General features: G+C 47.3%; 2 protein-coding genes across 5 annotated transcripts; one reads left to right on the top strand and one right to left on the bottom strand.

The window, feature by feature from the left end:
* Nucleotides 1-793: 793 nt before the first annotated feature.
* On the top strand, nt 794-17,512 carry zfyve9a (zinc finger, FYVE domain containing 9a). Its single transcript, XM_067252544.1, has 19 exons — nt 794-928; nt 4,256-4,359; nt 4,487-4,594; nt 5,622-7,114; nt 7,727-7,826; nt 8,059-8,235; nt 8,461-8,624; nt 9,221-9,350; nt 9,608-9,733; nt 9,945-10,100; nt 11,349-11,573; nt 12,428-12,510; nt 12,653-12,757; nt 13,301-13,451; nt 13,538-13,618; nt 13,821-13,983; nt 14,093-14,198; nt 14,290-14,466; nt 14,740-17,512. The coding sequence occupies exons 3-19, from the start codon at nt 4,525-4,527 to the stop codon at nt 14,899-14,901; spliced, it is 3,669 nt and encodes a 1,222-aa protein (XP_067108645.1). The 5' UTR covers nt 794-928; nt 4,256-4,359; nt 4,487-4,524; the 3' UTR covers nt 14,902-17,512.
* Nucleotides 17,452-25,839, bottom strand: cc2d1b (coiled-coil and C2 domain containing 1B). Of its 4 annotated transcripts, none has more exons than XM_067252547.1 (25): nt 25,755-25,839; nt 25,167-25,293; nt 24,897-25,038; nt 24,694-24,794; nt 24,497-24,592; nt 24,162-24,305; nt 23,771-24,089; nt 23,374-23,492; nt 22,727-22,892; nt 22,467-22,603; nt 22,301-22,373; nt 22,030-22,178; nt 21,795-21,918; nt 21,500-21,672; nt 21,253-21,378; nt 21,018-21,076; nt 20,781-20,897; nt 20,552-20,625; nt 20,405-20,463; nt 20,242-20,293; nt 20,043-20,142; nt 19,602-19,692; nt 19,172-19,294; nt 18,927-18,975; nt 17,452-18,843 (listed from the first exon to the last, which is right to left on the bottom strand). In XM_067252547.1, the coding sequence occupies exons 2-24, from the start codon at nt 25,227-25,229 to the stop codon at nt 18,964-18,966; spliced, it is 2,619 nt and encodes an 872-aa protein (XP_067108648.1). In that variant the 5' UTR covers nt 25,230-25,293; nt 25,755-25,839; the 3' UTR covers nt 17,452-18,843; nt 18,927-18,963. The 4 variants fall into 4 exon arrangements, with proteins under 4 accessions (XP_067108648.1, XP_067108646.1, XP_067108647.1 ...); XM_067252545.1 differs by having other exon boundaries at nt 25,167-25,309; nt 25,755-25,835; XM_067252546.1 differs by having other exon boundaries at nt 25,167-25,309; nt 25,767-25,808.
* Nucleotides 25,840-26,062: the final 223 nt, after the last annotated feature.

Below are 26,062 nucleotides of genomic sequence, written 5' to 3'. Positions count from 1 at the left end.
TTCCTTGGCAAAGTGTGTGACTCCTTGCTTTCTTACATGCATGCATTTAAGTACTTTTTACTACTTTTTTGGATGCACAATGAAAGGTTATACCTCTGTGTACCATTGTACCATGAAATAATCTAAAATGATGACGCAATATCCAAATTCAAGCTCATCACCACTCAATTTTACTTATGTGACCACAAATGGGCTTATACTCTAAATGGAGGTTGAACATGACAACATCCCCTGTATCGGGACAGTGGGCCACAGTGGGCCCTGAGGACCTCTGCTCTAGCGTGCTATCATGGAAACAACCCAAATACACCAGAAACCACATGATAACCTACAACGGGATGCCTTTTGTATTTTAACAGGCTTTACGAATTTACACCCTCAGAATGAGTGCTTACAAGCCATATACAAATTAGCCTACATCTAAGCAGTATATAAAATATGCTGTATGAGCGGACCTGACCGATTAAATAACTACATTAAATGAACTGATTACCATCTGTGAGAAAGCGGTCAGCCCCTACGCCTGCTGTGCTCAACTGCAAATCATCAGGATCAAGGGGTGTCATGTAGGCTATCCCCTTTCTATCTAAAAGCGATCCCTACAAGGTTATGAAATGAATGCCATCTTGGCTCAACAGCGCTGTAACATTAGGGCTTTAGGGCTCAGCGGGGCTTACCATTTGGTCGGTTTGAGCCAAGATGTCTCTACTGCAACTAGAGTAACCTTTCCCACCTTGGGGGAGGGAACCTCAACTACAGTGGGCAATACTTTCCGACTTCAACTGTTTTGAGTCTGGCTGTTGTGGTTTACACGCGGGCACTCGAATCTAAAATAGAATTCAAAGGCGATTGTACCAGTGAGATTAGGTATGACGGATACAAACGGAAGGGTTTCGTGGGACTGTGCGTAAAGATGAGGATTCCTCCAGTGAGTATAATTAACGCTTTGAAATTGTTTCTCCCCCCCCCCCCCCGTTTCATTTCTTAGATCGGTCTGCAGTTAGCGACACTACACAATAGTTGTACGGGCGCACAGTTGTTTGTTATGGTCTGGTCAGTCATTTAGTTTAGAATGCATGTGTGTGGAACATTCCATGTAGAGCTATATTTTACATGTTGTTAGCATCAACGCGGAAGGTTGTTTCATGTTGTAGAGACATTACATTACTTTATAATTTAAGATAGCTGTAAGATCCATTCGGGAAGCGTTACCGAACAATATCAACACAAGCTTTGGTGAAAATAAGAAGTACAGTAGCCATAGCCATTATATCCCAACAGATGACGACTGGCCATGTTGCCAGTGCAGTGCAGCAAGTAGCTGCTGCTGCTTGGCGTTCGACCACACAACATTGCTGGTGCTAGCTATATTGTAGCCACTGTACAAAGTGTACTACGCGTTGAATGTTCTCTTCTCTGTGACAGTGTGTATAGCTAACATTTGTATTATTGTTACAGGTTTTTACTCATCATTCAACATATGAATAACTGATTCAAATTATAAAACCAGCACAAGGCCTCCTGAGTGGATCTTGTATTAGCTATACTGTAGCTAACATAAATTACCGCAGCGAAGAACCTGATAAATCGAAGTTTGTGGTTCCAATTACAAAACTAATTAGGTAGGCCTAATAGTGTTATGCATTTTTGCAATGTAGAAGAAAAACAAAGATATACTATGTCAGTGTCACTTTACTGATCTCGTTATGGCCTGGTCCAACCCAGTAACCCAGCAACGCCGTTCACAGCTGACTGCAACAATATTTTAAGCAGGAGGAAAATTAATAAGGAAAGCCAAGAAAAACTTGTCAATCTGTGGAACCTTTGACACACTTTTTGTAAGTTTTGTAATATAAGCAGCTAATTCAGTTTATTGCTCAATAATCGTCTAGTTTAGGCTGCTTTGTAGGAACTTGTTCACCAATATTTTTTTTTTTGTTGCTTTACTTTGCTTGCTTGTCGTGACAGGATTGACCTACAGCAATATGAACAGACTAAACCGGGGGAACAGACTATTAGCCCATAGCTTGGAACTAGACGTCTAAATTGTAGGTAGACTTCTAAGATGTAGGTTACCGTACGCTTTCACAAAGTATTACAAAGTCTCCAATGACAGAAGCCCAGCAGCCTGTTCCTGCCGGTTTTTGTCTCTTGGTGTTTAAATGTAGATCAAAGCATGGGGGAAAGGGAATCTCGTAATAGCTGTTGACATTTGCTATAAAGCGAAATGCCTGAGAGCCACTTTCGTTGACAGATAGGCGGACACTTTTTGTACCTTCTCCTACCATAAAATCTCAGCAGATTAGTTCTTTTTGACGTTTTTTAAATCCTAGTTATCACGTTGAATGAAGCTAGTAGGCCTAGCCTCTGTCTGTATGGGGATTCCACTGATTGTAATTTTAGTTTTTTAGAAATGTAAGCTGTGTTATGTGGCTAGTTAATGGCAAGTTATATGTTAGTTAGACCATTCTTAAAGAGGGGAAGTAATCATTTTAGGCTTCCTGTGACCACCCCACAATGGCTTGGCTAAGCAGATATATGGGAGCAATAGAGTAACAACAGGAAATGAGGCATGTAAGGACAGGGGACTTAATAAACTTTCAAATTGTATTATTCCTGCTTTTTTTGTGAGCTCCAGAATGCTCTTGTCATTTAATTCTAATCCCAGCCTGTCCAATAAAGCCTGGATAACAATGGTAGAATATTATGTTGCCATAATGGACCACTAGTATAGATAAATTAGCTATTTTAGGCATGAAAGGACATGGATTTCCACTTATAGGGGAGTTTGTGGTTCAGATTTCTTGGTCATATTTTTAGTTAACAAGCTTAATTAAATGAGGTTTGTACACTTGCATGAAAGTCAGCTCATCTGCCCTGTTTTGTGGTAGGCAGATTGTACAGCAATTACTGATAAACTCATTAGCTTGAGGAGTAGGGTTAGAGATTCAGGTTGTTAGGAATAGAAAGGCAGTAGCCTGTGTGACCACCCTGACTTATCTAAGGCCCTGTACAACTATACCAGCAGACTGCCCTATGTCTGCTCTCTATTTCACGGACATGCTCCTGCACACAAAAATGTTTTGTTTAAAACATCAAACCAAGTTTACAGTATAGGTCTAAAAATACAACTCCTTCACTTACTTTGACTAAAGATGCATTATTCAGGGCCTCTGCAGGGTAATTAAATCTTAATCAGGGACAGCTCCTGTCCTCATGGAGAAGTGTGTGTCTGTGTGAGTTCTCAAGCATTCACACACAGTCTGCTACTAGGACTCGTGAGAGGTTTGAGTCGCTCTCTCAGTCAGATTTAATAGTAAAATTGCCAGAAGTTGAATGGGTTCTTTCCTGGATGTCCCAGGATTCCTTTTCATGTGCAGTAATTAGGTCAGACTTTTTTCACCTGGGTTAACCATTTTGTCTGAAAGGGTCAGTTTGACAATAGTGTTGATGAAATTAGCCTTATCCTCTTTTTTCTTGTACTGCTGAGGCATTCTTGCAATGCCTGCTTTGTTTCTGAGGGCCATTCAGATACAACAGTAGAAGCAGTTGCTTTGGAAGCTGCGTTTTTTTAAATTTTTATCCAGTGCTCCGCGACAATGTCATAGCCTGCACCATCTTGACCATGTTGCCCTACGGTGGGATGTACAGCGAGCACATCATTATGACTCGAGCTTTGTGTGCTGCTGTATTATTCATGTGCCTGGCCAATTTAGTGAAGGGTGCCTTTACAAAGGGAGTGTTCCAGTTTTTAGACATGGATGTTTGGTTCTCCTAAAGGGAGTGTCCCTCTTCAGCCCTGTGCATGGTGTGGATAGAACAGTGTGGTCCTCCTCATGCTCTACTCCTCCTGTGTCTTCGCCGCTTTGTGCTGACAGCATGTCGAAGGCTGCATCTTAAACGGAGTGGAAATTGTGTTGACTCTGCTCTTGCCCATCCCCTTCGTGCTGCGGAATATGTGATGCCACCAACGTAATCCGCGTTCGTTGTCGTCCTCACGGGTGTGACCCTCAAGTTCACCCAAGCCATTTTCATTGTGAAGCATCTCTTGGAAGCAGTGGATAGGAGAAGTCTGATTTACAGTACACCCACTTAACAGTGGTTAAGTGTTCATCTCTAAAACATACCTGCACAGTCTTCCATCACGGATGGCTCTAGCTCACACGAGTTCAGACCAATACTAGACTACCAGAGAGTGTACATAATCAGGCAGATCTTGATGGGTCCCATAGTGATTGCAAGGTTCCTGCTGCAGGTATGGGCGCTGGGCGCGTGCCAGACTGGATGAAGTGAGGTCTGAGAGAGAAGCGTGCTGAGAGCAACACTACCCGGGACTGTCGAAGGAGGACCTCGGAGCAGGTGAGAACGTCCCATTAGCCAGGGAGCCGAGCACACACACCAAAATAGACAGGCACAAGTCTAGTTTCTACTTTCTGTACAGTACTATTTAATACGACTGTATAATGATTCCTAATGTCCCACCCAGGTTCACACAGCGCTCGGCAGGGTGGAGCTTCCTGACTCATGGAGAATTACTTCCAGGCAGAGGCCTTCAACCTGGACAAGGTGCTGGATGAGTTTGAGCAGAACGAAGGTGCGAGAACACAGTCGGCGTCAGACAGAACGTTGACCTCACTCACGTCACATGCCTAATCGATGTGACGAAAATAACATGGGTGAAGGTTGTGATGTGGGGATTGAAGGATCGCGGAAGTTCAAGGGAAGCGTGAAGCTGGTGCTCTAGCTGGTGGTGTATAATGACAGACCCAGCGGTGGCCAGAGCGGGTTATGGATTCATTGGATTCCCTTTTTCCCTTGGGGCGAGGGGAAACTATGTAATTGGTGGCATTTTCACATGAGAGAGAGCTTAATTTTTTTTTGTGTGGATATGAGACATTGTGGTAGGGGTGTGTCTCATGACAGAGTTTCTAGGTGGATGGAGTGTGAGTACACTCACACATACACACACACTAACAAACAATTTGGTGTGCCTGCCTCATTGAGAGTTCTGTATGTGATCTGACTCTGAGTAATTATCGGCGTGTCCTTTGCCAGAGATCCAACGTTGTAGATTACGTGTGTGTGCACATGGAAGGAGGGAGGGCTAGAAAACACGGTGGAGCGTGTGCTTAAACAGCTTAGTGTGAATTCCAATGAGGGAGAACAAGGGTGTGAGCATGACGCTCTCTGTACTTGTTTGGGTGGACTGGGTGTTACACTGGCCGAGCCTTGATGGTGTGTGTGTGTGTGTGCGCGTGCATGTGCTTGTGCTTGTGTTTGTATGTGTCATGGAGGCTAATGGTAAGGACATGCCCTCCCACATTCTGAAGCATTCATGTGTCAGGTTGACTGATGGATCCCAAGGGGCGGAGACAAGTATTGGCCCAGTTTCAGATGCTAATTACCTAATCCACCCCAACCTCATTTCTCAATTCATCCACTCCTCCCTTGTAACTCACCCACCAGAGGCTGTTATCTATTTCCTCTCCTTTGCTATTTGATTCCTAAGCCCTGGGTTGTCGGGCATCTCATATCTTCCATCCTGTGTTATTGGATTAAATTCTCTTATGTACTGATAAATCACCTCTCATCTTTCTTTTTTCTTTCTTTCTTCTCCACAGATGAGACGGACACTCCCACGCTCTCTGACGCCAAGTGGACCCAGATTCTGGCCCCGCCGGCTCACCTCCTTTCTCTGAACCCCGCCGTGGCCCACTCCGACCTGAGCCCCCAGGAGAGCCCACTCCCCTTCAAGACCCTTTCTGACGCCCCCTCCAGCGGCTCTCCGGGGGCTGACCCCAAGCGCCTCCCCGGGCCTGACCCTCCGTCCTGGGGGGAGGAGCGGCCGGCCGACGTCCACAGCCCCCCTCTCCCTCAGCCCAATATCGGCAAGCTGGTGGGTGCAGACGGCCACTCACCGCCGCCTGTGTCTACCCATAGCACCCTGGAGAACGGCTGCCCCGCCAGTCCAGCCAGCCACAACCTCAACGGGCTCGGAGAAGAGCCGCCGGACTGCGGCAGCCCCCCTCCTCCCCCTCTTGACCTCCACCAGCCTGCTGCCTCAGACCTGCGGCCTCATGCCCCAGAAAAGGAGAGGGGAGCCCCCATGGGAGGAGGAGTGGCCTCCCGTCACACACATTTCACCTTTGGGGAAGGACAGGAGGGGGAGAGGCTGGTGACAAAAGAGGACCGACCTTTAGAGCCGGAGGGCACAGGGAGACCCATCCCAAAGTGTGCCGAAGAAGAAGAGGCCTCGGCGGCTGGAATGGAGGAAACCGGCGAAGACGAACAAATAGCCGACGATGAACGCCATAGAGGAAGTGTTGAAAACGGAGGAAGGGTGAGTTGGAGCGGCGGAGAGGACGAAGAGTGCATCCTCTCCTGTCAGAGGGAAAGGCTGAGGGTGGAGAAGGTAAAGGACGCAGGTGGCGTGGTGGAAGACGCCACCCCGGGCCCGCAGGTGGCTGTCCCTAACGGAAGTGCCACGCGGAGACAGGAGGAACGTGAGGTTGGCGGTGGGGACAGGGAGGAAGGCGAAGAAGAGGGACCCTCACTGAGCCCTCCGCCCTCCAAAGAGGACTCTGTTACGGAGGAGAAGGAGATGGAGGAGAGTAAACAGGAGAGCAGTGAGGGAGGAGGAGGAGGAAGAGGGGGGGCTGGAAAACTCAACAACAGCCGTGTCCAGCCAGTAAGTGTGCCCTATGGAGGAGCGCGGCCCAAACAGCCAGTCACCCTCAAGCTCCAGATCCCCCGCCCCCTGTCAGGCCAGGTGCAGAACCAGCTCTGTTCTGCCCCGGCCAGCAAAAACAAGAACCTGGAGAACCAGAGTCGGACTGGCTCAACCACGGACCCAGCCCTCGACGGAGGAGAGCCGGACACGGCGGGAATGAATGGAGAGTCGGCGGAGTCTCCCTCAGACCTACTCATGTCCACGGGGAGTCCTGATAACGACCTGCAGGCTGGCCAACAGGGGGCGCTGTCCAAGAAGGCCCTCAGCTCTCTGGGAGAGGTAGCACCTGTGTGGGTGCCTGACTCCCAGGCTCCCGTCTGCATGAAGTGTGAGGTCAAGTTCACCTTCACCAAGAGGAGGCACCACTGCAGAGCCTGCGGCAAGGTCAGGGTGTCTCTCTGATGCGGCGTGTGTGTGTGTGTGTGCGCGTGTGTGTGTTCCGTAGCAGCGATGTATAAATAGTTCCAGCAATATAATTTCCATAAAAATGTGCATGAATTCACTGTACAGGGGATTCGGCTATTTCTGGGCCGTGGATGGAAATACTTGGGATCCAGTATGTGGATATTGCAGGTAGCTGAATAGCTTGTCACCGCAGGGTCTTGGCTTCTATAGTGTGTGAGGCGAGATGTGGTCGCTGACACTGCACTGAGTAATAGCTGGGCTGCAGTGTGAACACTGATTAATTTCCCAAGGCGGTAAACAAACAGACATGCCCGCTACTGGAGCTGGGAAGAGCTGACACAGCAGTAACGTTGACACAACACTGGCCAAAGAATAGACACACAAAAGAGCGTCCGAAAACAATGGCGAGGGTACAAAGTTCGACCTGATGAGGTTGAGATGATGTAAGGATGAGGACCATCTTACCGTCTGCTCTAAACCAGTCGTGGTGATCCTAGACGCATGCAGGGAGCAAAAATGGATGCGTAATTGCTGAACTGGAGGGTGTGTGTGTGTGTGTGTGTGTGTTGACGTGTGTCTCTCCACACGCAGGTGTTCTGTGCGGCGTGCTGTGGCCTCAAGTGCAGGCTGACGTACATGGACGGGAAGGAGGCCCGGGTGTGTGTCACCTGCCACTCTGCCTTGATGAGCGGTGAGTAGGGCGTCTGTCACGGTGCTGCTCATTCATCACCGTTCTAACCTTGTGGTTGGAGGGGATGACTGCCCTGGCCCTTCAGTACCGCCCGGAGAACTAGCCCACTCCCCAACCCACTAGCTGAGACCACAGTCATTGTTTGTTTACTGCGGAAAAAAATCCCTGTAATGTGAAATGATCCTTCATCTCCCCCTGCCCCCCCCTATCATGCCCCCCCCCTCCCTCTCAGCTCATTCATGGGATAACATGGCATGTGGCAGCAACCAGAGCCCCAACCCCAACAACCCAGCAGAGTACTGCTCCACCATCTCCCCTCTGCAGCAGGCCCAGGCCTCAGGGGCGCTCTCCTCCCCTCCACCCACCGTCATGGTGCCCGTGGGCGTCCTCAAGCAGCCCGCCTCCGAGGGTAACGCCTGCTCCATAAACATCGCTCACGTCATCACATGCTTTGTCCTTGCCGATTCTCGATTGCCATCTAGGATCTTTGGCATTGTTGTCTGTGTGTGTGTGTGTGTCCCCGCGCATTTCATCCATCATTAAGGCCTAGCAATCACGCTTGCTTGACTCCGAAACACTGGGGCTGGGTGTCCAGAAACACGTTCGACGTGTGTTTGTGTGTTCTGTTTTGCAGGGTCTCTTCCGCGGGAGCAGAGGAGGGTGTGGTTTGCTGACGGGATCCTCCCCAACGGGGAGACCGCAGAGTCCCCCATGCCTCCAGCTACCAGTCCGGCACCCTCTCAACCTCGAGCAGTCTCCCAGCTTTCCAGCAAATCTTCAGGCTTGGATTCCTCAGCGGTATGTTGGGCCAGCTGGAACCAAGAATGACAAAGCAGCCTGTACATTCTTGAATATAATACCTCAAATGACCAGCAAGGGATTTAAAAGGAGCCATCTCTAGTTGGTTCTAACCATAACGAAAGCCCTGGACTTACATCCTGAATCATGTGCATTTGTTCCCATAAGCAGCAGCACGGTCTAATGAGTTTAAAGATGACTAAACACAAAATGTAGTTAAGTTGGTTATGTGGGGCATGTGCTCACTGAACTCAGCTGCTGTCTGGATGACTCATGTCTCGTCAGTATAATGGCGTCCTTATTTTAGCTTTTTGTCTGGGGTAACTTCTTCTTAGTCACCCTCTGGTGGTTCCTCCCAGTTTCCCACACATGCCCCTGGTTGCGATGCCGTTCTGTGATGACAAACCCAGGAAGTCACTCTTCAGAGATCGACGCTTTGACAACCGATATGCGGTGCATTCTCGATTAAATGCGTTTAGCATGGAATCGCCTAGACAAGGGTTCAGTTCACCAGCATGCTGTTCCCCTGGAAGAGAGGACCAGCACGGCACCTGTCACCTGTCTCTAACCCCCCCCCCCCCCCTGTTGGTCGGCAGGCAGCCCAGGCCCCTGCGGCCCCAGTGGGCAGCTCTGTGGGCAGCTCCCTCAGCCTGATCCCAGAGGACGGCCTTCCTCCCATCCTCATCTCCACCGGAGTCAAAGGAGGTACGGGAGGCCACATCACAGGTGCCTGCACTCATCCTCACCATTACAGCTGCCCCACGCACTGCACTGCTTCGTGTCTGTGTGTGTCTGTGTGTAACTTTGTCCATCTGCTTTTTAGTCTCAGCTTCTTTGTCATTCAGTCATGCGGGGGGGGGGGGGGGGAGGTGTTGGAGGAGGAGCGGGGGGGGGGGGGGGGGGGCTTGAAAAGGGCCGCTTTCGTTGGTTGGAATAGCTGTGGTGTCTGCCTGTGTTTGTTAACTTTGTCCATGTCTGCTCAGACTACGCGGTGGAGGAGAGGCCCTCTGAGATGGTGCTGATGCAGCAGCTGGAGGAGGGGGGGGGCCCGGACCCTCTGGTGTTCGTGCTCAACGCCAACCTCCTGGCCATGGTCAAGCTGGTCAACTGTGAGTGTCCCCGCTACAGTAGGCCCGTTTTCATGGTGTCATCTAAATGCATTGTGTATATAGTTGGCATGGGCTGGTGCTTGATGTTATTGCCAAGTGGAAGCAGTATAGGCTTGTGAAGTGATGTTGCTTGAGTCAGACGTACTTTCTCTTTCTGACTCGACAGATTGCTTATCTGGCCTCTTCTCCCGCTTCCTTTTTCCCCACGTAGATGTAAACAGGAAGTGTTGGTATGTGACGACCAAGGGGATGCATGCGGTGGGGCAGGCTGAGGTGGTGGTTCTGCTCCAGTGTCTGCCTGACGAGAAGACCATCCCCAAGGACATCTTCAGCCACTTTGTACAGCTCTACCAAGAAGCTCTCGCTGGTAAGACCGCTATGCCCTCCTCACAGCTGGGCTCAGACACGCAGCTCTACGAGGAGGCTCTCACTTGTACGACCAATAGATCCTCCTCGCAACTATACTCAGACACGCAGCTCCGCCGGGAGGCCCATTAAGATGAAAATAGGCCGCTCCGTCTGGAGGCCCTCGTGGGGGAAATTAGTCGTTCAGTCTCGAGGTCCGCAGGTGAAATCTATCCATGTCAACCCAGCCTGCCCAGTTTAAATGAAGGTAACCCTGAAATGTTCTCATGCAGGGAACGACATTCCAGCCCCACTTTCAGGTCCTCGGAGAGAACAGATGCATCTCTTTCCTGGAGGCCCTCCTTGTTAGAAATCAGGCCACTGCAGGGTTGTGGCTCGACCTCCTCCAGAAAGAATCGTCCAAACATTAGCGTCCTGCTGTCAGGTTGTCTCCCTACAGACTTGGAATCCCACCACCGCTTTATCTGTCATGCCCCCGTGTGCTTCGTCCACAAACGCTTCTTATTGGCTGACGTTGACGGCTCGCTCCCCCAGGCTACCTAGTTATATATACATAGCACACTGAAATAAACTGCAAAATCGGTCCGCTGGAAGCCAAGCATATTGTCTGTGTCTTCTCTGGTTTAGTCCCTGTCAGTCAGTGTCGGGATTGTAGAAGTGCTCGCTTTAGCATAGTTCTCTCCTGCCCGTTCTAGCTACACATGTGGTTGTGTTATGTGGTATCTAAAGTGCAATGTTCCGCTCTCTCTGTAAAAAGAAAAACATATTAAATTGAGTGCGTAACAGTAGTTGAAGTTCAAGTTGAACTTTATTGTTGTGTATTAAAAATACGATGACATACTTGTACTGTCTCTGCCCTAACACAAGGGACACGTCCCTGAAAAACAACAACAGCAACCATTTTTCCACCCTACGTAGACTGAGTGGATATTATAAACACATTATATAGTACGTGATAATAACATTACACAACAATGTGAAGTGCAAATGTGTGTGTCAGATGCTGGTCAAGGCTGGATACGTTTCAGACTTGGTAAATTAGCTCATGAGAACTGGACATCTCGGTGTACAAAGATAATCTTTTACGATATTATATATAATATACTATGATAATATATTAACCAGTGTACATCCCAGCCTGTCAGATGAGTCCCTACAAAGGATGAACTGTCGACTCAGTCTCTCCTCCCTCCCATCTTCCCCTCTCTTCCCCCTACCCTCCATCCCCCTCAACACGTCTCCCCCCCAGGCAACGTGCTGAGCCACCTGAGTCACTCGTTCTTCCCTCAGAGCTTCCTGGGCAGCAAGGAGCACGGAGGCTTCCTCTACATCAGCCCCTCCTTCCAGTCTCTGCAGGACCTGCTGCTGCCCAACCCGCCCTACCTCTTTGGCATCCTGGTGCAGAAGTGGGAGACCCCCTGGGCCAAGGTGTTCCCCATCCGCCTCATGCTGCGGCTGGGGGCCGAGTACCGATGTGAGTACGCGGGCTCTCGCCGTTTGTCGCCATGGTTAGGATTGGTTTTGAAGATAATGAATGGAACACATGAAACCAGTTCTATGTAAATTTGGTGTCGAATTCAGAAAGCCGGTCAATCGGCGGGGAGGTGACTTGACGTTTTGAAACGCCTCACTTTTTAAAAAGAAATTCTGCAAGCAGAAGTTGAGAGGGATTGTAGAGGATTTTCCAGAAGAGGCAGTTATTGAGTAAATCCTCTCAGAGTCAGGCCTGCCAGAGCAGCAAGGAAGCTGGTTCAGTTAAGCCTCACATACTTACAGCCCCGTCTGGGAGGACAGAGTGTACTAAAGAATCCACTTGTGCTGAGTCTCTAAAACAGCCTCTGGGCACAGGCAGAATATGAATCTGTGTCTCACCTTTTGCTCTGATGAGTTAGTGCGTCTAGGAATGCTGGTGAATCAAGTCAACTTTGAGGTCTAATGAATATGACCGCTGAGTATTAAATGGAGGTCTATGAAGGACTGTGTCATTAGACAATGTAGTGCTGTCTTGATGAGGTTTAAGGGTAATACACTGGTTAGTTAGTGAAGTTGGTGGGAACGCATTTCTGATGTGCTTTTGTAAAATTTCAAAGCTGCTTTCAGAGATAATGAGAAAATGGCAGTTTAAATGGCTTTGCTTTGAGGCATATGCAAGTGAAAAGACATCTTCTTATGCCTGTACTTGTGGATCAGGAGCTTTCTTCTCCACTGTAGGCAGTTTCAGCTCACTTTGATGTCTGTGTGAAGACTTGACTGGCTATGCTGGGGTGAATGTGGGCTGTGAGTCGCTGTCACTCTAACTTAATAACAACTGGATGTTGTGCTTTGCAGTCTATCCTTGTCCACTGTTCAGTGTACGATTCAGAAAACCCCTGTTTGGAGAAACTGGTCACACCATCATGAACCTGCTTGCAGTAAGACTGTTTGTCTACTTTCCTTGTTACTGTAATTAATACAAATGTAAAATTGCATTTCCGATGGTTAACTTGTCAGAGGGGTTCTTTTAGTGAAGACCATTTTGTATCCTCTAACCACAGTCCTGTTCTCTATCTCCAGGACTTCCGTAACTACCAGTACACGTTGCCTGTGGTGAAGGGTCTAGTGGTGGACATGGAGGTGAGGAAGACCTGCATCAGAATCCCCAGCAACCGCTACAATGAGGTGAGGGTCTCCACCTCACTACTACACCACACGCAGGATGTACAGTAGGTCTGACCTGAGGAACCTGTAGCTGTTGGACTTGGGGTGTGGTTGTCATGGCATTAGTGCCATTTGTATCATGTCCAGCCACTTTGCATAAAGTGATACACAGAGTGTGATTGTGATGGAGAGGCTTTGCTGGTTGCAGTGCTTGGCCACAGACTTACTGACAGATGGGTTCTCAGCGATACGAAGTATGGGCCATTTGACAACAGCTTGCTTAACACAGCATGTGGTTAAAATGCTCCAGATTTTCTTTTTATTTCTGCCATGTAAACGACAGCTTTGAAGGAAAATGGGTTGAATTGTCAAAGGTACTGAGAAGTTGAATATTTCCATTAAGGATTTAAGAGGCTCCATTTGATATAATATCGGGCTTTAATCATTTGTTTTGTTGCAATAATATCCTATTGTAAAATAAATGTAAAATGTTATTGGCAGGCCACTAACCCATTTTCCCAACTATGTCATGAATTATTCAATGATATTGTATGTCTCCTCCAGCTAATGAAGGCCATGAACAAGTCCAATGAGCATGTGCTGGCTATGGGGGCGTGCTTCAACCACCGCGCTGACTCCCACCTGGTGTGCGTGCAGAATGACGATGGCAACTATCAGACACAGGCCATCAGTATTCATCACCAGCCCCGCAAAGGTAAACTTGAGACACACACACACACACACACACACACATGACTTGGACCATACCCTGTGGCTTGAATCTTCCTTATTTCTTTCCAGTTACTGGCGCCTGCTTCTTTGTCTTCAGTGGTGCTTTGAAAGCTTCATCTGGATACCTGGCCAAGACCAGCATTGTAGAAGGTGACAACCACCGTGTTCAATCATGGCTCTTCCATCCATGTAGCTGTACCAAACATCAACAGTATCAACATCTGATCTAATGGATGCAAATATTTCCTTAAAATGCCACATCCTCTTAAAACAGATTAAGTGTTTTGACCTAGCAAACGGCAGTGTTCTCAAAATATGCGAGAAGGTGACGGACCATGTCTCTGCTCTGCAGATGGGGTGATGGTGCAGATCACGGCAGAAACCATGGACTCACTACGGCAAGCGCTGAGGGACATGAAGGACTTCACCATCACATGTGGCAAGACCGACCAGGAGGAGAACCAGGAGCATGTTCACATCCAGTGGACAGAGGATGACCACAACATCAACAAGGGGTGAGGGACGTTTTTGTCTCGTGTGTCCTTCTCTCTAGTCACCTAATGTGAATGACCCTTTTGTTCTGTGAACTTTGAATCGAAAACTCCACTCACATCCTGGTTTTAGAGTCATCAGCCCAATCGATGGGAAGTCTATGGAGTCCATCACCAGCGTCAAGATCTTCCATGGCTCGGAGTTCAAGGCCAACGGCAAGGTCATCCGCTGGACAGAGGTGTGTCCCCCTTACCACCAGGAGGGTGATGTGGTCACACACACACACACGTCTACCTACTTCCCTCACCCTGATAACTGGTTCCCTGCAGGTGTTCTTCCTCCAGAGTGAAGACCAACGCAACGGTCTGAGTGATCCGGCCGACCACAGCCGGCTGACGGAGAACGTGGCCCGGGCGTTCTGCATGGCGCTGTGCCCACACCTCAAACTGCTGAAGGAGGATGGCATGGCCAAGCTGGGCCTGCGGGTCACCCTGGACTCCGACCAGGTGAGGGGTCAAGGCAGACTAAGGCCATTGAAAGGCTCAGATAACTGGATCGGTGAGGTGTACGTAGTGGTTCTATGGGTCAGGCATAATGTGAATCAAGTGCATTGTAGCCTTTTGTATTCATCACGGTCTATAGAGTGTATACTAAAGGATTAAATACTACATTTTAGTTGACATAATAAATAAATAAAAATTGCCATTCACTAGAGTTCATGACATAAAAGTGTATCAAGGATGGAGGTTTCACAGTAGAGGTTGGTGTGCTTGGTTCAGGTGGGCTACCTGGTGGGCAGTAACGGACAGCCCCTGCTGCCTCAGTACCTGAGCGACCTGGACGGCTCCCTCATCCCCGTCATCCACGGAGGCGCCTGTCAGCTCAGCGAAGGCCCCGTCGTCATGGAGCTCATCTTCTACATCCTGGAGATCATCTCGTAGGGGCAGGCATCCCTCCCCTGCCCCCTCAACAGGCTTCATAAGACTTCTGTCGTCTGCCTCGCCTCCTCGCTGTTCTTTCTGTCCTACCGTCCCTCACCCCGTTCGGTCATCGATCCCCGTCCGTCCGTCCACACGTTTGTGATTCAAAGAGCCCGAAAGCTGTGCTGTGCGCTGGGGTGACGCGTTCCTCCACTCCATGTATGCACCATATCTATTCTGCTGCTGGACCCAGGGTACCTGGAGGAACTCTTAGCAGGACCACAGATCCATCCACCCTCCTCCTACTCATCCCCAATGAGGTGCTGTCTAGACCGACCTCCCCCCTTCCCCTCCACCTAAGGCCCATCCATTCCTCTCCAGTTACACTGTGGTAGCCAGAGGTCCTTCTGGGTGAAAGCAGAAGTACTGCACCCTGGGTAATGTCTCCTCAGGCCTCTTTGTAGCATGGATTCCCTATCGACTTCCAGGGAGAGGCATGTAAGGCCAGCATTGGGCCTAATGGGGGTTTTCCTCTGGCAGGGACCTAACATGTTTGCCTAGTAAGGAATTAGGGAACGAGCCATGGAGATAAAGGTCGAGAATGCCTCCGCTTGGTGATGCCGTTTGTTTGCACTCTGGTGCACAGTGCCTGCAACAGATAGTCTCCTATGGGAAGCAGAAATATCTTCTCTAAGCTTTATCGAATAATCACCAGATGCTTTATTCCATGACATGGATAAGAGGTTTTGTTTTGTAAATAAGTATGATTTTCTAGACAGCACTGTTGCTCAATTATATCCCCACTTCTGTAGCTTAGGATTTACGTTTTAATGAAGTGCTGTGTAAAACAACTCCTCTGAACAATATTCTGTGAATTCAACAAAACAGCAGACTGTTGAATTCCACAAGTTCAAGCACCCTTATGGCAAGGGTTGTGTAAAAAAAAAAAAAAAAAGGTTTTGATGCTTTACTTACAAATATATATATATATAAAAGGAAGAATGGACCTATAGGATGACAAAGGTATTTTCAACACCATTCATAAGCCCCAGCCCAGATCCTCTCTCGATGACAAAAACAGAGGAAGCTGTCTAGCAAGGACTACCCCAAATACCCAGAAGAACTATTCACACCAACATGCTTCTCCCTCGACTTCCACTGCCCTGGAAGCATCCGATCCCTGGTTTTGTATGGTGTGCACAAACGTGTGGGACGTAACAGCGCTTTTAAAATGGTCAAACTGGCAGATTTAACAAACATTATTGAACTGAAAAAAGAAAAGGAAAAGAACTGTAAAAAAATGCAGAAGCAGTGCACTGGATTCTAAGCCATTTACAGGAGAATAAAACAAAAACCACCTGACAGACTGGAGTAGGGGGCAGCCACAGTGCCTGAAGCGATCAGAAGTTTAACTACAGATATAAATTGAGACCCTTGTTCAGAAAAAGTAAGTCCTGATTTAACTTGTAAGTGTCTACAATGTGTTTAGATATAGCTACTAAAATATAATTTCAACCCCTGGCTCAAAGATCTTTCAGGGCCCCTCCCTTTGAAAAGACAAGAATGTATTTCTCCTGTTGCTGAAAAAAGCAGTATTTCTGCGTTATTTTTTTGTGTTTGTTTTCACTGATTTGTGGATTCTAGTTGCTAATTGGCAAATAAGCAGAAACCATGTATGGGACATATATTTAACACATCTTACATTTGTGAAACGTTTAATATCTCCCATCTTCAAGTTAATTCATAAAACTGAATTCAAAGGTTACAAATCAGTGCGTATTCTATAATATGTATTATGACCATTCTGGTTGTGTCCGGTATTTTAAACTCAACAATACTTTATACTGTATCATTACACCAGACAGCCAGTACACCCACATAATTGGGTGCACCAAGACAAAAAGACAATCATCATGTAAAAAATCTGCATAAGACCCAATGCATTGAGGATGTCTTTTGGTATTGCCTTTAATTGCTGTATAGAGTAGCTATCATGAAAGGCATTTATCAAACATTTCAGCGTTATGACTGGCAGTGTTGAAGACCTGGGTTTTAAGGAAATAAATGACTGGTAATAGAAATATCTAATCTTCTCCAGTTCTCTTTGCCTGAGTTGTTTTACATGTCATATATTAGTGTCTCCTCTACTGCCCTCTATGTAAGTCAGTGGACATTTATGATATGGTGACAATATGGCTATAAACCTGTGACTTCAAGATGAGAAATCTCAATTATTATTTTTCCTCCGGGTAAATTTCCTAAAGGTCAAATGTGGTTTTCCATAAATTATTTTGGTAAGTGTGCAATACCCTATATCCAAAAGGTGCAATTGTTTTCTTGCTAGTAGCTTTTGATTCAATGATTAAGGACATTTCCAGAACTCTGAACACTGCATGCTTATAGAAACAAATGAACGTGCAATTATGGAGAGCTAAATTATCTCACTATTTTGTGTTCTGTGGATCCATTCAATCAAATATCCATTCATATAATCCTGAAAGTTGAATTTCAAGTAAATAGTTTTTATTTTACATCAACGAAGAAGAAATTATATGAATGAAAAGCCAAAAACCCTGTACATCTTTTCTTTATTGTACACTACAAATGTCAATAAAAGCAGTCAAAAACTGTAGTATATGTATAATAAAACTTATAGAAAATTCTGCTTTTTTGCTGCTGTCATGTTAACAGGTGATGATAGAGGCAGCATGAAGCTATCTGCAGAATAGACTATGGTAGAAAGTTTATTCAGGGTAAAAGAAAAAAGTACCCATTGCCATTAGTTGAGAGAAGAAATCCAGACACGTAAAGAGGCAAACTGAAAGAAAAGATAACCCATTTACTGTCTCTAATGGTCTCATTCTACTGAGTAGCCTGAATAACGATGCTACAATAACATTCTTGAATACCCACACAGACTTTTAGGCAAAATTCTTATGGAAGAAACATGGTAAGTCACATACTTTCAAACAATGAGGGGTAGAAAGATAACTTAACTGATGTCTGAACAGCCAAAGAAGCAAAACAAGGGAAATGTTAAGACCACACTTATAATACAGTATCATGAGTTAACAACTTTCTGATGAAGAGGTATATCAGTAAAGAAAATGTAATTACTTGGCTCAGACATTTTGATAAATATTATGGCTTATGAACTTTTGATTTCCAAATCTGAATTTGCACAAACAAACAAATTCTCAAGATATGGTTAGAGATATACTATAATTCCAATCATACCAATCATATACTCCTGATTCCATATACTCCTATGATTCCAATGTATACAACTTGTTCCTGTATAGTGCATAAACCCATTAGTTTGTTCAAAGAAAAACGACAGGCACAACCAAAAGATAAGTTTTTTAAATGTGCAGTTTAGTAACATGTCATGAGTCCATCTGGAGTACAACATTGAGCACAAACATCTGTTTAATCCAAAGTGCCAAGCGCCACATAAGTACAAATTCAGCTACTATATTACCTTTTAAGTTGTGTCAGTTAGTGAGTGGCTTGTTTAAGTAAACAAACAATACTACACATCTGTAAAGGTACCAGCTCTTGCCTGAGCACCTGCCATTTTGGTGTTTGAAAGCACTGTGGATATGCTCCTGGAGGAAAGCAATACCAGTCCTGGGAACAACATTGAAAAGAAGAATCTCATATCCTAGTTTGGCAGCTTAAGACATTTCAAATATGGAGGATCTTACAGCAACAGTGATTACTTTGGTATTAGTGCATAGATGCCATTATATATAAACTATGGTCAGCAGTATCAGGTTGGGAGGGGGGGGGGCTTTGTGTATTTCAGTGTGCAAACATTTTCAAAGTAAAAGACCTCTGTTGGTCTGTGTGAAGAAGCCAGAAACAGGAAGATTCAACATGCTAGCCTGACATCAGACCATCACTTTCATTACTCTCTTCCTCTTGTACTCCTTCTTTCAGAAAGAAGAAAGTGCTCTTCATCTGTAAGAGAAGGTGATTATTTAAAGTACTTTCATTATTGGGCCTTCATGAAAATAATGCTGAGGAAAACAACCAAAACGTACCCAGTTAGCGATTCCGTCCCAGTTGCAGCAGTATCACTTAAAGAAGAACCTGGTTGACAGTTAAAAAAACACAAAAAAACAGGCAAGACAAATCACATGTCTGAAGTAACATAATCACAGCCTGTACATTCATAACATGGGTTCTACAAGTGCGACAAGTTCGTCTAATACTCAATACTCCACACAATCCTCAAAACACTAGGACAGCTACATTACAGTGGAGTGATTGTTTGGGCTATGATTACCTGAGAATGGTCTAGGACTAGCCAGCGTTCTGTGGTGGTCTGAAGGTCCTGTCCACTCAGAGGCTCCCTCAGACGGACCCGTACCTCCACACGACCCCCTGTGGACTTACGACCGTCCATTACCTATGAAGAGCACATACATGACTTACTGTACGTACCCATCACTTAGATACTGTAAATCAAATCAAAATGTATTTGTATAGCCCTTTTTGCAAGCAATATCACAGAGGGCTTCACATACGCCCATAGAACTGCCCCTCAACCAACCAAAACCCTCAAGGAAAACAAGGAAAATCTCACAGAAAAGCTCACTAGAGGAGAGTACTGTAGAACTCTGACACTTACAATAAACATATCTCACTAAAATCCAGCCTTTTCAAGCCCACTGCAGCACTGTCTGCCAGCCCACGTCCAGCCAGCAGGCTCTCACCTCTACAATCTCCCTGATTTCACTCTGCGTCTCCAGCTTCTCCAGCTTCACCTGGGCCGTCCCAACAGGCTTGTCGCTGCGCAGGAAGCCCCTGTCACATGACACAGGACGGCAACATCAACCTCCTCACATGACACAGGACAGGGCGACATCAACCTCCTCACATGACACAGGACAGGGCGACATCAACCTCCTCACATGACACAGGACGGGGCGACATCAACCTCCTCACATGACACAGGACAGGGCGACATCAACCTCCTCACATGACACAGGACAGGGCGACATCAACCTCCTCACATGACACAGGACGGGGCGACATCAACCTCCTCACATGACACAGGACGGGGCGACATCAACCTCCATGACCGAGAGGCCTGTTTCCCTAGTGCAAGGTGCCACCGCAGGTCTCTAGTTGGGGCGATAAGGCGCTGGACTCACCCTTTGTGCAGCACCTCCAGTTTGATCCCTTTGGACTGCAGAACTCTCCGGAAGCCTCTGTGGTTGCGGTTGATGTTTAACGTGAAGCTCTGGTTGTACTCTGTGTCAGATAGACAAACCCTCATTACAGGAGGGGTTTATGCACACACACTATGTGAGGCTCAAGACTTATCTCATCGCGTCTGGTCCTTTTACATACCTGGTGAGTTAGTGTTCTTGATGACAGCCGTTTTGTGTTTCTGGGGTTGCTCCTGGGAGGGCCACAAGAGAACACAGACATGAGTTCACGTGTAGGTGAATAACAGCCCACTGGAACCTGTAATTGTTTTCTACATTGTCCTCAACAGCTTCAGTCTACTCACCGTGCTAGGGTATGGAAAGTCAAACTTGATAAAGGCATCCAGGTCATTTGTTTGTATACCTGAGGAGAATGAGCAGAGAGGTTAGTGTGGATCCGTGTGTTAGACGCCTAGTCCTTGGTGTCGAATGTGTGCAGGCGTGAGTGTTACCTGCGGGAGCAGGTAGATTCATCGCCCCGACGATGACCACCACCATCTCAGTGCTGCTCAGATCTGGGAAGATCCTGGAGGAGACAAAGAGGTTGTATGACCAGGTCCATCAACAGAGGTTGGGGGATTAGAACAACGAAGGTTCTTTGTGCTTATGTGCTGGTGATTGAGTGTTTCTGTGTGGGTCCCTAGTTCCATTTGAATGTCAGTGAGCTGTGAAGATGCCTACCGGACAGTGTGGTATGTCCGCTCTTCAAAATGATGTTTGGGAGGATCCAGGCCTTTGGACTGAGACAACTTCAGAATCTCCAGATTCTTTTTACAGCTGTCAGCCATTTTCTCGAATCTAAAACAATACACACGTTGCACATCGCTAAAACGCCCCAACACACCCTTACTGAACAGTGTACGCATGGGTTAGTTCTTGCAGTCCATGGATATTCACGAATGTGCATAGGAAGCTTACTTGGTAGTCTCCGTGATGTTACCCAGGTGGGTGAACTGCTTGGAGTAAGTCATGCATTTCTAAACAGGGGGAAACAGGGAGACAGCAGTAAGTCATCTGATGGTAAATGTGTGACGTTAGTGCTCTGGTTGGAATCATAAATAAGTTGGTGGCTTTAGTCAAGTCTTATGAGGAACAGTGAGGTACATGGTTAGAAGAGGCATCAGTTCAATAGGATAGAGATCATCCCTGGCACCTCATACTGCTCCTTCAAGATCTTAGCCAGTTGAGTGTAGACCTCCTCGGCCTTCTCCGAGATTTGGACGTCACTGTGGTGCACCAGGATGAAGTCCTCGTCTTCGTCACCAGGGGGCGATGGCACCTACAACACACCAGGGGGAGGGGGGGCTAAATGCACATATACATCAACATAAATGGATCTGACATGACTGGATTGCCTACATGGAGAGTCCAGGCACGCTCATGTGGTCATGGAGGCTGACCTTGCTGATGTCCACAGTCTTGCCACTGCGAGTTGCCTCGATCATGGGCTCAAAGCCCTTGGCAGTGCGCAGTAGCTGCCTGGCCTGATCCATGTCGTTCTTCTGTTTGGCCTGCAGGGCCGCCTTCATGTACTGCTTCCTGCGGCCCTCCAGGAAGTCCAGCTGCTGAACCGCTACAGGGAGAAGGGTGGTGGTGGTGGGGGGGGGGTCGTCCATCAAAAAGATAGATAACCCCCCCCTCTGTGATTTGCAGTTTGTGGAGATGAGTGCTGTCAAGGTCATCTTTTGTACTGACCAGTGGGAGAGAGGCCATCCAGCTTGGATGTTCTCTCTGGGGAGGGGGGTGGGGTCCTCCTGGGGCCTTGTGCGGTGGGGGGCACGGCCAACATAGGCTTCTTTGGCTTGTCTGGAACAGCAGTCTGTACAGATGGAGTGTGGACACACGTTTGTAACTTTGGTTTCCATCGTTTATAACTCACCAGTCGATCAGTGGCTAACCACTGGGTGGTGGTCTCGTGGAAGCAGCCTACCTCCTCTGGTTCTTTCTCCGCCCCATCATCTCCCTCTTCCTCCCCCATTTCAGCAGCTTCTGTGGATGCCAGCTTATTGGCAGCCTCTAGCACAGCAGCAAATCCCTGCTCAGGTTCTGCCCCCTTCTGGCCAGGGATGGGAGGAAAGCCTGTCAGGTGGAGATCACAGCATTCTCCTTGTCAGAGTTCTGACATCACACTCCACCTTTGCTTCCCCAAAACCCCTGCTGCGACGGTGTCAATACAGGAAGTGAATCACATCGGGTCTGACCTGGGGGGACTGGAAGCTCCTCAAAGTTCACGGCTTTTCCCGCTTTGTGGGCTCTTATGGCACTCTGGTATTGCTGTAGGGTAGTAGGCAGGTAGAGATCATAATGAGCTCAACACTTCCCAGTAGTAAGAGAGTATTATCATAAGCAGATTGAGTAAGGTTTCACCTTGGCGATGCGGTCGTGCATGCGGGCCTTCCGCTCGTCCCCGCTGGCCCTGGCCTGGGCGCAGGCTTCCTGGTACCTGGCCATCCTCTGCTCCAGAGCCTCCAGGACATCCCTGGGCTGGGTGGGGCTGGAGACGGCTGGATAGGAGATGATAGAAGGATATTAGAGATACAGATTACCTATGAATGGTCCTAAGTTTAGGCAGAGAGAACTAACATTTTGGAGGGGCAGCTGGAGAGACACTATAATGTTGTTGAGACCTGTTGGTGTTGAAGCAGGCGGGGTGGAGTTAGCGGTTGGCCCAGGGGAGGGTTGCTTCACTGGGACAGGTGCTGTGGGGCTCCTCCCGTCTGCCGGGGAGGGAGGCAGGCCGCTCAGGTCGACACCGTGGCCCTTCTCCAGGGCTTCGATCACCGCATCAAACCTCTGAAAGAGGAAGGAAAACAATGTGATCATAATGCCTGTCATTGTTTTCCTCCTGCATGCTTTGCATGCTTCAGATCGCTCAGGCAGCTGAGAAACAGACGGGGCTCTAGAGAGCCGAGAGGGACATCAGGTTAAGGAGACGATCAGCCCCCTCAAGGGACATTCCACTGCCGACCATGAACTACTTCCAGACAGCAAGAATGTCTCCTTCAGTTTTAGGCTATAACCCAGTTTTCATGTATCCTACATTTATAGCGACCCTTTACTTAACGGAAGAACTACAAAAGAGAAATGTGATCTGATAAGCTACAATGGTTCTCCTTGTTATTCATTCAGTGTTGGATGAGAAAGTCAATTCTAAACAACATCCATGGATTCACAACCATAATTAACCGCAGAACCAATGACTTAAATCATCACCGAAAAGGAAAATCATTATTCCTCATCTTTAATATGGTGTAAAGGTAGTTGGATAATTTACCTTGCCGGTCCTTATGTACAGCTTGGCTTGCTCTATGTCCCCTTGCTGCTTTGCTCTTAAAGCAGCCATCCTATACTCTCTCTGACGTTCCAAAAGCATTTCCTTGGTTGTGTCTCCAACTATATGTGCACACATAACCAGGAAACACACAAACAACCACAATGAATGCCTGCATTCATGACAAAACCAGACTGAGTGCATACTTTATGACCCGAGAGACAGCAGTCAAGTCTGTCACCACTCTATGTATGATTGCTTTAACAGATAGATAATAAGCACTAACTAACCAATACATTTAAAAGTGAAAGGCATGATTAATATCGGTTTATGAATAGTATAATGGAAGTATTGCCCAGACTTGATGATTTTGTACATTAAAACAGACAGTTTGACTGACCAGGGGAGTGGGCCTGACCAGTGTTCTCCTTGGAGGTGGGCTGGCTGCCCACAGTAAGCAGGGTGGTGTTGGACAACAGCTTCTCCTCAGTGCTGGGTTCAACCTCGGGTGAAACAGATGGCGTCTCAACACCAGCCTCTGGCGCCACCTGTTGCTCTGGAGGTGTGGACTCGGGGTCTGCTGTCACCAGAGCTGAGGGCCGTGGAGGGACAGGGGGTCTTGAGGGTGCACCTGGGGCACTGCAGGCTACAGGTGGAGGGATTTCTGCCTCGTCAACCTTTCCCCCTTTTTTAACTGAGGCCAGCATGGACTCCAGGCTCTGCACAGACATGTTCACGGTCAGGAGGAGGAAGACGGATGTAACTCAGGAAAGGAAAGAAATGCTGCTCACCTTCAAGCCCCTGTCGTATCTCCTAGCTTTAGACGACTCCCCTGAGGCCTTGGCGTTGCTTATGGCAGTCTTATACATGGCCACTCTTTCCTCCAGGGTGTGTTGGAGACTTCCCGGGGTTGAAGGGACCCCTGCTGTTTGCACCTGCAGCACACGCACAGTCGAATGCTTTAAGGAGCTTACGGACAACATCTCTCAAAGCAAAACCATACATCAAAGACACTTGGTGACTCAGTATTTCCATATTCTGTCGCATTGGAATCCTATGAACAATGATATACATTCACTCACTGAAGCATCGCTGTTGCTACTGCAAAACTGAGCCGGAGATGTACCTGCAGTGGTGATTCCGGTGTTTCAGCAGAGGCAGTAGAGGTTGGGGTAACAGCATCTTCAACTTCCTCCGCACCCACAACATCCTGTAGCTCAGCCTGGTAAGAAAAGCACAAGAAAAAAAACTGGTACATGTACCTGCCCCAAACAGCATTCAGAAGAAAAACATCAGAGGATCATTATACGCTTTCGAAATTACCAGTAAATCTTCATCATCCTCCAGATCTTCATCGTCCTCATCGTCATAGTCTTTCATACACTCCTCTGCCATTCTCGCTATGTCCTCCATTGGTAGGGGAGCTAATACATTGGTCACAAAATACACAAAATGTTAGCAACATCTAATTTGATACTACCAGGATTTATAGGCCCAAATAGGTCCTAGCTCTGTTTTGTACTTACTCTTAGCCTTCTGTTTTGACTTGTCACCACCAGTGGTTCTTGTCCCTGTGATGGCAGCTAATTCAGCCTCCAGGTCATGGTCATCCATGTTTTGATCCATACCAATCATGTCCTCTGGGTTGAAGTCTAAAAATAAACCCATCTGTAACAAGGTAAAAATAAGAATGATTGACATGGAATTGTAAATATATGTTCCTGGAATAGAGACAACTACTCTAGACTAGTTGTCACGTGAATGTGTGTGCCATGAATGATGACAAATTAGTTCACCTGTTTTGCTGCAGCAGCACCTGACCCCTTAGGCACCGGTGGCCGTTTCTTTTTACCAAACATATTCAGCTACTTGTTTAACCCTCAAGCCAAGACAGGACGAATTTCCACTCGTCCCTAAATACTCCTTAGAAAAAAAGAAACTGAGAACACAGGGGTACAAAGTTGTCGCAGTTGTAAATCATGTGACATGCTCATCAGGTGCCCGGGCTACACACCACCGCCCCGAACTTACCAGCTAGCTTGATAACGAAAGCTTTAGCTACCGACCGTGTAACTTATACTAAGATGCACTACATTACAATTACCTAGCAACCTTGCTATGAAGTCGGTCCTGAACTGTTTCTTAACTGTTTCGACTGTGCCATTGCTATTCCATTAATGCTAGTGTCCTGGTGATTGATAGTCTGACGTTGTTGACAGATTGAGACAGTCTAGCTAGCTAGCATGGCTACTGTAGCTAGCTAGTTCGGTATTAGTCAAAACATTGGCATAACATAAGTATCCAGATAGCCAACTACGTTATCCATCTTAAAGGTAATTCTATATAAAACTATGAATCTAGTATCAACCTAGAGAGCTACTTACCCAGTCATTCACCTTATTTTGCTGAAACTATCCAGTTATTCCGCTACTCAGGAGAGAGATGGTACAACCGGCAGGTATGGCATGGGTCTGGCGTCAGCACTGTTTGGATAGTCCTGCGTTCCTGCTGACTGTCACTAGATGGCAATATGCATGCGAATGCGAGCAGGAGGGACGAGGGACATGTATTCCACTTTTACTGTGTGTCTGATAGACATTATAATATAGAATAAGTGCTAAAAAGGGTCACTAAAGGTGTGTTGTAATGATTGCTGCCTGGGTGTTGAAGGCTGTTGCAAGGACTTGTTGTC

Source organism: Osmerus mordax, chromosome 16 (genome assembly GCF_038355195.1).
Source record: "Osmerus mordax isolate fOsmMor3 chromosome 16, fOsmMor3.pri, whole genome shotgun sequence".
Lineage (NCBI taxonomy): Eukaryota > Metazoa > Chordata > Actinopteri > Osmeriformes > Osmeridae > Osmerus > Osmerus mordax.
Note: the sequence above shows the minus strand (reverse complement) of the source record. Positions and strands in the feature narration are given on the sequence as shown.

Excerpts from the sequence above, each read along its gene's own strand:
- zfyve9a (XM_067252544.1), top strand. The coding sequence starts at position 4,525 with ATGGAGAATTACTTCCAGGCAGAGGCCTTCAACCTGGACAAGGTGCTG. Across the intron at positions 7,115-7,726 it reads ACTGCAGAGCCTGCGGCAAG|GTGTTCTGTGCGGCGTGCTG; the intron begins GTCAGGGTGTCT and ends CTCCACACGCAG. Across the intron at positions 13,984-14,092 it reads GACCACAACATCAACAAGGG|AGTCATCAGCCCAATCGATG; the intron begins GTGAGGGACGTT and ends TCCTGGTTTTAG.
- cc2d1b (XM_067252547.1), bottom strand. The coding sequence starts at position 25,229 with ATGTTTGGTAAAAAGAAACGGCCACCGGTGCCTAAGGGGTCAGGTGCT. Across the intron at positions 24,090-24,161 it reads GATACGACAGGGGCTTGAAG|AGCCTGGAGTCCATGCTGGC; the intron begins GTGAGCAGCATT and ends ATGTCTGTGCAG. Across the intron at positions 21,919-22,029 it reads CGGAGAAAGAACCAGAGGAG|ACTGCTGTTCCAGACAAGCC; the intron begins GTAGGCTGCTTC and ends CCATCTGTACAG.